This window comes from Apaloderma vittatum, unplaced genomic scaffold (assembly GCF_000703405.1).
Source record: "Apaloderma vittatum isolate BGI_N311 unplaced genomic scaffold, ASM70340v1 scaffold12542, whole genome shotgun sequence".
NCBI classification, from domain to species: Eukaryota; Metazoa; Chordata; class Aves; order Trogoniformes; family Trogonidae; genus Apaloderma; species Apaloderma vittatum.
Window position 1 is genome coordinate 8366 of NW_009704195.1, and position 11476 is coordinate 19841.

Below are 11476 nucleotides of genomic sequence, written 5' to 3' on the forward strand. Positions count from 1 at the left end.
TACGTTTTATGGAGCACATTTGGCACAGCTGTAAGAAGACAGTCATACAACCCTGTGATGTTGCTTTCTCCAAAGAGTAACTTTAGAAGAAGGGTCACTTTAATCCATGTATGTGTCTATAACGTGCCAGTATGCTACATAACTTCAGTCATTGTCAGCTGGTTGCTTTGATGTGGCAGTTGACTGTGGCAGTAGGAACATAACACCAGGAGAAAACTCAGCACAGAGTAAAACAGGGCCACAAACAAAATTTGCTTTTCAGAATGTGTTTTGGTGATATGTCAGTACTGCAAGTGTACAAGCAAGAGATTAGAACAAATTCTACCTCTCTAACACCATAAAATTCTCATATCTCAGTAAATGAGTTTAATGGCTTTGCAAGATAAGGCTGGAGAAATAATTCTTCACTATGTAACTTTTTGGGGTTTTTTCAACTTCATATAAGAAAAGTTTTTTGCATCCTTTGTGACTTGTTCTTAACTGGACAGAAGCACACATGGAAAGCAATTTCTGTTTTACTTAGACCAAGGAAGTCCTGGGGTATGTTTTTCATCTCGTGATACTTTAGATGGATTGGCTCTTTTTCTGGAATCCTTTGAATCATTTTGGGGTTTTTGTATGCCTGAAAATCAGTGGAATACAAAGCACTGCTAACTTCTTGTTTATTAATGCAGGCTGTAGATGAGATGAATGGGAAAGAGCTCAATGGGAAACAAATCTATGTTGGCCGGGCTCAGAAAAAAGTGGAAAGACAGACGGAGCTGAAGCGCAAGTTTGAACAAATGAAGCAGGACAGGATCACAAGATACCAGGTTCAGTTTCTATTCAAGAGCACTAACTTTATTTATTCTATGATATTTTTAGATTTACGCAGATCATTTGCTTTCAAAAATAACTTGCCTTTTTTTTAGGGTGTAAACCTTTATGTGAAAAATCTTGATGATGGGATTGATGATGAGCGTCTTCGAAAAGAATTCTCCCCATTTGGTACAATCACTAGCGCAAAGGTAAAGTTTATTGTTCTCATCCTTTCTCTGAAAACAAACAATGAGAAAAATGACATCTTTTCAGTGCAATAGTGTGTTCATTATTATTTGGCTGAGATTTTCATCTGTATTCAGTAAACAGCTACTAAGCAGTTATTTTCCTTTTTGCATCAATTCAGTAAAACAAACCTGTAGTCTCACTTCCAGCAAGCTGAAAAAATAAATTCATGTGAGCTGAGTAAGTAAAACATTAGAATCATAGAATTGTATCAACTGGAAGAGACCTAGAAGATCACTGAGTTCAGCCTTTGTCACAGCCCTATCAACCTATTAAACAGTTCCCCCCAATGCAACATCCACCTGTCTCTTAAACACCTCCAGGGATTGTGACTTAACCATCTCTCTGGGCAGCCTATTCTAGTGGCTGAAAACCCTTTCAGTGTAGAAATTCTTCGTAATATCTAACCTGAACCTGCCCTGGCACAATTTAAATCCGTTTCCCCTCATCCTGTCACTCTCCACTAGGGACAATAGACCAACCACTGCCTCTCTACAACTTCCCATTCTCATGGTTTAAAACTAAATTTTGTACTGACAGGTCATGATGGAAGGTGGCCGCAGCAAAGGATTTGGATTTGTATGCTTTTCATCACCAGAAGAAGCCACCAAAGCTGTCACAGAAATGAATGGTAGAATTGTGGCTACTAAACCATTATATGTAGCTCTAGCCCAGCGTAAAGAAGAGCGCCAAGCTCATCTCACCAACCAGTATATGCAGAGAATGGCAAGTGTAAGAGCAGTACCTAATCCTGTAATCAACCCTTACCAACCAGCACCTCCTTCAGGTTACTTCATGGCAGCTATCCCACAGGTACGTACAGAGATGAGTAAGCGAATGTTCTGCATTGTGTATAAAATCTGTTTGGATTTAAAAGGAAATGTAGCTGTTAGCCTGTGTCCATGATTTCAGTGTTCCAGCTTCAAAGCAGAAAGGTGATGGACTGTTCAGCGTGCCCTTCAAAGATGATAAAGTCACACAATGTTTTTGTATTTGACAGACTCAGAACCGTGCAGCATACTATCCTACTAATCAGCTTGCTCAACTTGCTAGACCTAGTCCTCGCTGGACTGCTCAGGGTGCCAGACCTCATCGTAAGTCACTTCATTCCCTTTCTCCAGTGATTGTGGTAAACTCCATAGCATTTACCTTTGCACCATTCAGTATTTCAGCATGTAACTTACATATATTTTCCCTAAAACAGCATTCCAAAACATGCCTGGTGCTATCCGCCCAGCAGCACCCAGACCACCATTTAGTACCATGAGACCAGCTTCTTCACAAGTTCCACGAGTCATGTCAACACAACGTGTTGGTAAGTTTCATTTATATAAACTCTTTAAGTATTAGACTTCTTTTTAATTTTGCTAATTCAGAATGATCTCTCAAAAGCATTTGTAAGTGCGGTATTGTGTGTGGTGACACTTCTCTCCTTTTCTGGCTCTTATTAAATGAGTAAGCTTGTATCACCTTCTAGTAGGGGTTCTAAATATTGTCCCAGTAAAGACTCCTGCTGTGACCCTATTTCTTTACTGTGAAGTTTTTCTTCTTTTAGTGTGCATTTTAATAATGTTGTGTGACAGCTTCTGCTGTTTCTAAACATTGTTGTGGCAATTGTAATAATAGGTTGCATGTAGAAATACTAAGATGATGGAATTTTAGCTCTTATTATTTTGTCATAGAATACTGTGAGCCAGTGTTGTGTGCGCGGAATCTGCACATCAAGGAATGAATCAGAATTGATTGCAATGGAGTTTTAATTCCCTCAGAATGTGTTAGGTGGTAGTATTTCTTAGCTATCTACTTCATGAAAGTATCTTTTCTAGGATGACTGTGATGCAGTGTGCTCAGGAAATCAAGTGTCCTTTGAGGTTAGAATTAAATGAAATTAGTACTCAACAAAAGTGAATGTTTTCTCACAGATCTTTTTTTAATAGCATGTAAGAAGAGCGATTCCTTAGTGAAGTGACTGGAAAGTAACATCCAGTAAATTTTAAGCTTTTGAACCTTCAGACACAACCAGTGATGTGACAGTTAACAATACTGGGATGAATCTGTAATACAATACTTAAGTATTCTGCTTGGGCTGATTTGTGGTGGGTTCTTTTGGTAACTTGTACAGTGTAATTTAAAAAGTGAATTATTCACGTATGGAGTTATGTTATTTTTTCAGCTAATACATCAACACAAACGATGGGTCCACGTCCTGCAGCAGCAGCTACTGCAGCTACTCCTGCTGTACGCACAGTACCACAGTACAAATATGCTGCAGGTGTTCGTAATCCTCAGCAGCATCTTAATACACAGCCACAGGTTGCTATGCAGCAGGTACGTATTTTTAAGAACTGGTCCGTACTTTTCCTGGTCTTTTTTTTTGCCAAGGAAACTGGCAGGGGTTGGGATGCTTATGGTTAAGTGTTGTCTGTGTTATTCTGGAATTCAGGCTCTGCATTGTGGCAGCAGAGTTATAGCCTTGGGGTGTATTTTGAGTTCACCTGGGATGGGATATGATCCTGTGTTATTTCACATTTTCCAGTCGCTTGATACCTTTTCCTGAATTCTCCTTGTGCTTGCTCCACAACAGAGCAGTTGGTACTATTTCCAGCATCACTCAGCTCTAACCAGCACCATTTCATTAAATTGACTTAGTTGTAATATCTTGCATGTTTCTGACTGTGTGATTGTTTATGCTGAGTTGTGGAACATTGGTTACATGATGCTGCACCTAATTATGAACTAGAAGTTAATTTTGCAATGACATTAAATTAATTTGCAGCCTGCTGTCCATGTGCAAGGTCAGGAACCCTTGACTGCTTCCATGTTGGCTTCTGCTCCTCCACAAGAACAAAAGCAAATGTTAGGTATGTACATGATACCTTTCTCTTTGCCTTTTAGCAGAAAGACAAAGTGCCCTTTTATCGATCTTAAAATGCAGAATAAATGGTTTTACCAGTAGAACAAGGTGTTTGCTCCCCTTTTCCCTTAAATCTAGGCTGTGTTTGTCAGATGAGATTTGTCACGGATTAACATTTTTCTGTCTAGGTGAACGTCTATTTCCTCTCATTCAGAGCATGCACCCTACTCTGGCGGGTAAGATCACTGGTATGTTGTTGGAGATTGACAACTCTGAACTCCTCCACATGCTCGAGTCTCCCGAGTCTCTTCGTTCGAAGGTAGGTGGACTTTCACCTTACACTGGTTTTATCAGCAGTTAAGCCAACGCTGGTTTAACAGGCATTCATTCTAGCACAGTGGTGTAGCAGCAATGGAACAGGGGCCCAGGGTGAGAAGTTAGAATATCCACTTTCAGAGGGTGGCAGTGAACTTACATGAACTGCAGCTATAACATTACCCTTTCCTTCTTAACACTGCAGGCATTGTTTGTGTGTATGATGTAAACTGTTTCATGAACTTGTGTATACAGAAATAACTGAGCTGCTCATGATTTTTCTTCTTCACTTAACAGGTTGATGAAGCTGTAGCCGTACTACAAGCCCACCAAGCTAAAGAGGCTGCTCAAAAGGCAGTTAATAATCCCACTGGAGTTCCAAGTGTTTAATAAGTAAGTTTTCTGAGCTCTGTAGTTTTGTAGGTTGACTGGGGCAATAGTTCTTAGTCTGTGGCCTTAGAAGCAGCGTGCTTCCAGGCTCTGTGTCATGTGCAGCCATGGAAAGCAGCAGCTATGCTCACACTTGTAAACAAATTTTGTGCTCAAGCCTGTTTTCTAGCTCTGTAGCTCTTGGTTAGAGAATGCTTCTGATATTTTGTCTTGCATATTTAGCTGGAATTAAAGTGTTACTTTTAACAGCTCATTTAGCTGAAATTAGTTCTAGGCATGTGTGCAAAAATGGGCGGTTCTGTCAGATGCTACTACTCGTAGAGTTATTCAAGAGGAACTCGTGGAATTGGTAGTAAAATGATACACCGACCCTAGGGATCCTTTACATACTTTACTTCCATGTCTCAAAATTTCAAGTGAGGGTTACACGTAAAGAACTTTGACACTGTCAAAGCCCAAAGAGCTGTTGGGCTTACAGTTGCAGAAAGCACAGCAGAAAAACAAAAGGTGCTGCTTTAACTTTAAAACCTAACAACACTGTTTTTGATTGCAGAAAGATCCGGGACTACGATCTAGAACTTCGCTTCACCGAAGAAAAAAAAATCTAAACATGGAAAAATTATTAAATATTGAGAAAAACATTGCAAAATAAATCTCCAAAAGGGATGCAGAGCCTGGTCTGCTGCCTGCCAGCAGCCTCTGCTGCCGGAGCACGGCCCCTGCCTGTCCCTAAATTGGGGGTGCGATGTCACCCCTGTGCAGCGCGGCAGTGCTGGGTGCTGGAGGGGGCTGCTGCACTCATGGGCTGGGCTTGGCTCCCAAAACCGAGGGTAGAGGGATGGTTGCAGCAGGCAGGGACCCACGTGGAGGATGTTACAGTTGCAGAAAGCACAGCAGAAAAACAAAAGGTGCTGCTTTAACTTTAAAACCTAACAACACTGTTTTTGATTGCAGAAAGATCCGGGACTACGATCTAGAACTTCGCTTCACCGAAGAAAAAAAAATCTAAACATGGAAAAATTATTAAATATTGAGAAAAACATTGCAAAATATAAAATAAATAAAAAAAGGAAAGGAAACTTTGAAGCTTATATACAGAGCAACGCCAGGGCTAGCAAAACAAGTGCTAGTCCTAGATTACTTATTGATTTAAAATCTAAAAAAAATAGTAAAATAAAAAATACAAATTAATGTTTTATAAACCCGGGGGAAAAATAATTTTCAGCGGAGTACAAAAATTTAAAGCATTCCTTTCTTTAATTTTGTAATTCTTTACTGTGGAAAAGCTCAGAATATCACCACTGTTTTAGTTGACAGTGAGAATTGATAGCTGAGCAAAGAAACGTAATTTGGATTATAAAATTCTTGGTTTAATAAAAATTCCTTAAACACTGACTTACTTGTGGTGGTTTCTTTTGTACAGTGCGCTTCTGATAAGGTTGTCATTCAGAATGTCAGGTTAGAATCCCACTCTGTAGTACGTTTTGGATGTTTCTGGAGATGAGCCTCCATAGAGCCACCTGTTACCGATAATACAAACTTAGGCATTAAAACAAATGAAAACTGCAGCTAGATCCGTATCGGGGTTTTAAAGCCGTAACAACATGATGTCTGATCTCTTGTCTAAGTAGAAATAGACCTTTAAACACTCTACTTGGAGATGACCAGTAAGAAATATTATAAAAGGCCAGTGTTGGAATATGAACATGTGATTCCATTTGACCACCTGCACATGGTGTTCGTTCTCACAGGTTTTGGTGGAAGGAACAATCTCTATGTAGGTCTTAGCCCACCGTATTTTTAGATCACTAATGAACCTCAGGATGGAGACAGAGCTGTATGTATGTAGGTGAACGAGCAGGAATTGATTGCAATAGACAGTGTTGCAAAATTCCATTATCATGAACGTGTGAACACAAGGCATTCCTAGAAAGAAAGAGAGGCTTCAGGTAGCTATGTATTAAAAATCAAATGTGCAGTAACTGAAAGATCCTGCTTCTTACACAGTAAAAATCCTGTGGCCAGGACTGTTTAATCCTCTGAGTTGGATATTTCTGTGTTCCCTAACAAGTATAAGCTAGCTCTTTGGTAACTAAATTATTGAGTTATCACTGGAAAAGAACATAGTTAGGGTGCTTTAAATCAGATTTGAAAACTGAGAAAGTGATCTGAAATTGAATGCTGTTCCTCGTTAATATTCACTACAAATATGTTTTCAGTAACTTCTAGTTGTAATGTGTCACAGAGCTCTGCATACAGTGAGCTTATGCAAAACGTAGTGATTTCCTTTATCAAATTTGTTAATGGTGAAATAATTCTAGCAGTTTTACTGGCTCCAGGAATCTGCTGCTGCTTGGAAAAGGTGACCTTCCTGGTTCATCTTTATGTCTGTCGTTTAAAAAATAGATTTTAAAGGGAACGGAGGTGCCTTTTTAAGATAAATTGCTGCTTGATCTAAATGTGATCTAGTGTACAATACCATAGAAATAATCCTGTATTCATGGAGCGCTGTTAGGACCTTCAGGTCATCTTATGTGTTAGTCGCTAAAAACAGCATCCAAGCAAATGGTCAATGGCACCAAAAATGAGAAGAGCCAACACTAGCACATAAGCAGTTTAATTTGCTACAGGATTTTACTGAGGTTGAGAGTTTTGCAGGATTAAAAGTGTTACATGCATAATAGAGCTAACTGCTGGAGTTAAATCTAATTTTTATGTTTTGTAAGAATGTGCAAGTTATTTAACCTCTTGCATACGGCAAAACTGAAGAAGAAGGAAAAGAGAGGTTCTTCCAGCTTTGTACAAGACTTCTGTGGGTGTATTAAGCACTAACACCTCTACCAGCCTCAAATAGTGGGTAACTTTTATGATGGAAGGAAACAGGCAATTCTGCTGAGGTGATCGTGACAGCTTAGGAAAACAAAGCTCTGGGTTGGTTGGGTTTGTTTCTTCCCACTCTTAATTACATAGCAGTTCCCCGCTATATACCACACATGCCTATTTAAATGGTATCTACTTTATGATTATTTTTTAAATCATAGAGCTAGTGAGCAATGTGTTTCTTAGCACTTCTCTTGATGTATCTTTAGTGTACTACTGTAAAACAATGTGCCACGCAGAAAATTTATTCCATGGAAACAGAGCATTGTTCCCTTGGGTTAATAGGGAGCCGAACTGGCAGTCCCCTCCTTCTGCCACATGTTCCCTCAGTATGTCAGAGGCTTACACTGATCCTCGGCTGCCCTGCAGCCACCCATTGCTAAGCTGATTTTGCTGGATTCTCTGGTATTTCATTCTTTCAGTCCTTCCCTGTGTTCCACCATAGCCACAGCAAATGTTTCAGTGTTAAGCAGCAGCCAAAAGCCCACTCCTGAAATAAATGATGGTTTGAATGAATGAATGGTATTGTATTCACTATCCGCTTTCCCAAGGAGAACGTGGCCTTATGGGTAGCTAAATCAAAGGTTTGGTGCAGAGTAATCTGGATCACATTCATTCTCTTAGCTGCTCTGCAGAAGTCCAGGAAATTTGGATTTTTCTGGGTCCTGGGGGAGGAAGGGGCAAGATGGTGGAAATCAACATGTTTCCAAATCAGGCAATGTCATTACAATTGGTTGTCAGTTTTTACACTAATTAGCTCTATACCCTTGAATAAATTGTATCTTCAGTACTTGCACCTAAATGCATTTCCTTCTCTGGAGCATTGTTAATGGTTGCTATAGACAACAACAGCAGCAAACCACACAAAACAAACTCAAAAAACAACCAGGATTTGTATTTGTCCTCATTAGGTCCAGGAGTTGTAGTCCAAACTGACATACTGGGGAGCACCACAGTCTTGTCTTTGGGACAACAATTCGCTAGGCTCTCACAGTTATGTGTTTCTGGCCATCCTTTTTGGGATTAAGTAGGAAGCTCCGTTTCTATGATTTGTTTTGCTGTTGGAGCTGCTTCCCAAACATGAGCAATGTTTTCATTCCCTGCTGGGGTAGTTTAAACTACTAGTGAACTCTTCATGGCTGCCCATGTACACAAGTTGTCCCTGAGAGGTGATCTGAGGTTAGAAATGCCTCCTGAGTAAATGAAGCACAGACTTGGGTGTTCAGCAATCAGAGGCCACACTCGAAAATGCCTCAGTTCTCTCAGATTACTTTTTATGTGTAAATGGGCACCTTGCCTCCTTCCCAGTTTCCCTTTGAACAACCAGTTATAGAATCACAGAATTGTTTCTTTGGAGAGGAAAACACCACATCCTATGTCCCTTCACATCAGTTAGCTGCACCATCAACTTCATGCAGGTGATACGAAGAGCCCCACACTACCTTCACAATGAAAAGCCGTAGGAAGGCTACAAGGTCTGTCTGGGAGATGCCTCTGACAGTTTCAAAGGCAGTATGCTAATTTAAAGAGGATTTGCAGCTCAACTTCAGGCAAACGAGGCGAGTCTAGGACCTCCCTGTGCTTGATGTGAATGCTTGAAACCTGGGGAATCCTTGTACGCCCTACTGCCCCTGACTGACAATTTGCGTTCAGGATCCTGTCTCTTCTGAGCAGTAAGTCAGCACCTCACTGCCTCCCCTCTTCATGGGTTTTTCCTCCATTTACAAGCCAGAAAGAACACACACACACCCCCCCAAAAAAAATCAACAAAACCAACAAACCTGAGATATGATTTCTCAAAAAGGCAGGCAGATTATTTCAGTACACCAGCAGCCTAAACACCATTCCTCAGGCAACTGTGAATCTGTGTGGTACAACTGCTTCTGCAAAGGAAAACTTTTAGTCCTGCTTACCTTCTGTAGGCCGTGGTCAATAAAGATGTATAGTAGCTGTACCTGAAGGAAAACACAGCTGGCAGGGTTACAAATCCTTAGGATGTGGCATTTGAAGTGAATACAAATATGAAACAAATGTTTCTGGCTACACTAGGACCACAAGGTGCACTGTTAGTTGCAGCTCCCTTTGAAGGACTTGAGCAACAACAACAAAGGAATAAATATTTTCCAAGAAATAAATTTTGAACTTAAATTTCTCACTTGTTGCATCAGGATTTAATGTAATCATTGAGGGAAAAAAGGAAACGACAAGCTGGGCCAACATAATGGTCCAGTTGCACATCAGGTAGGAAGAGTAGTGTATCTACGCCAAATGTACTTCCCATGTAACCTGCTAAAGAATCACAGAATGTTAGGGGTTGGAAGGGACCTCTGAAGATCATCTAGTCCAACCTTAAGAATCATCTCTAACCAGGTCATGTTCCAGCCATCTATAGCTGGCCAGAAGTATGTACTTTTTTATTGTTCTGAGCACACTTTAAAACATTCCATGTGGTATCTAAGCATTCAGAAAACAAAAACGATGCCCTGGGCTGGCTAACTGGTTGTTTCGCATTGCAGCAACTGGGACTTTGGGTTACACATCGTCTAGGTTAAACCTGAAGCCAGCAGATGACATAAAACAGAGATTACAGTTCAAAAAGTGTGCCCCAAACATATTGCATTGTCACAAGTGTAAGTGGAATCTTGCTTAATCCTGTGTGTCTTGCCACTGTTAGATCTGCCACCAAAGGTCGCTCAGTTTCCCCGCCTGTGGTTTTCCAGAGGAGAACCAGATTCAGGCAGAGGAGGAGAGACCACCAATCTAGAATGAGAGCAGAATTGGAAAATTCGTGCTCATAGCCTGAAGCATAGACCTTTCTTCTGTCTGCCTATGCCTTGCATTTTTACATCAAACTCATTCTGCATCCGCTGTGCCTCCTAGGTTACAAGTAAAGATGTGGATTTGCAAAGTGGCTCAGGAAGTAAATGAGGATGCACACAGGGGCTGTGTTCAGGAGGGGAACGAAAGCTCTTCCAGGGCTCTCCAGAGTTCAGGTGCCTCATTTGCCAGGTACGATGGGGCAGCTGTAACACCAGGAGCTCTGTAAGAGAGCGGTTGCGTGGGTGCTCCAGAAGTTGTCAGACTGGTTATATTTGGCTGCACGGATGAAGAAAGAAACCAAATCAAGTTATCAAACACAATGTTATTTTACTTGCTCTTGTCTGTTTTCTTCAGAACGCCCACAGTTAATCTTGTTTCTTGAAAGATACGTGCAAAACTTGTTCCACTGGGAACGGGTTCTCCCCAGGTCAGTGAATCATGGCCTTCCCAAAATAAGTTTCTTCCTCTGACAAAGGGCCTTTCGGTGAGACCACAGTGTTGCCTTTATGTCAGGCCCTGGTTTGCAGGAGAGGCATTTCAGCTGCGTTATTTCCGTGTTGATGTCCTCATTTCAAGTCCCCAGCAGCACCGCTTGGGTGAGATTTTGAGGACTTCCACGGCGATTCACACGAGAAGGCCCCGCTCCTGCAGCACCTTTCCCTCAGGGGTACCACAAATACCCTAAAGAAAGCTATGAAACACAGCAAGCATAACTCATCTTTATCATGTGGTAATTGTGATAAAAAGCGATGAAACCAAAAGTCCCAGGCCAGAGACAGACCTGACATTTTAACCGTATTTGACTTCCAGTGAGGCACCATGTGAAAAAAAGGACTTTATTTTCTTACAAATTCACTGTGTGCCCCTTTCACCAGATGGTCCCTAGTTCTTGCTCCTTGAAAAATAGCCAATTATAGTAATTTCATGGTGAACTACCACTTTGTAGTTCCCTTCCCTGTGCTATTCTGTCGTTCACACCGGCTCTGGGTCACCCCTCCTGCCCTTCCCAGCCGGACTCCTGACCCCTCGGCGACTACTGATTCCACCCTCGCGTTACCCTTCGCCCTAACGAGGCCCCGAAGGCGGGATCAGCCCAGCACCCCTCCCTCAGGCCCCTTTTTCTGGAGGGATTTCAAATAAAAGCCGCTGCAGAGGTTGCGCCTGAGGGCTGCT

At 41.4% G+C, this 11476-nt stretch overlaps 1 protein-coding gene across 2 annotated transcripts in view; it reads left to right on the forward strand.

Annotated features, from left to right (window-relative positions):
- The window catches only part of PABPC1 (poly(A) binding protein, cytoplasmic 1), a 10153-nt gene extending 4155 nt beyond the window's left edge, over positions 1–5998 (forward strand). The window contains exons 5-15 of one of the 2 annotated variants that reach the window (XM_009864949.1): positions 675–812; positions 912–1007; positions 1585–1857; positions 2045–2138; positions 2249–2359; positions 3218–3372; positions 3821–3905; positions 4087–4217; positions 4511–4606; positions 5065–5068; positions 5562–5998. In XM_009864949.1, the coding sequence (XP_009863251.1) occupies positions 675–812; positions 912–1007; positions 1585–1857; positions 2045–2138; positions 2249–2359; positions 3218–3372; positions 3821–3905; positions 4087–4217; positions 4511–4603 (1176 nt within the window). In that variant the 3' untranslated portion in view covers positions 4604–4606; positions 5065–5068; positions 5562–5998. Of the gene's footprint in view, positions 1–674; positions 813–911; positions 1008–1584; positions 1858–2044; positions 2139–2248; positions 2360–3217; positions 3373–3820; positions 3906–4086; positions 4218–4510; positions 4607–5064; positions 5069–5160; positions 5207–5561 lie in introns of those variants that run through there. The other variant, XM_009864950.1, reaches the window with a different exon arrangement.
- Positions 5999–11476: the final 5478 nt, after the last annotated feature.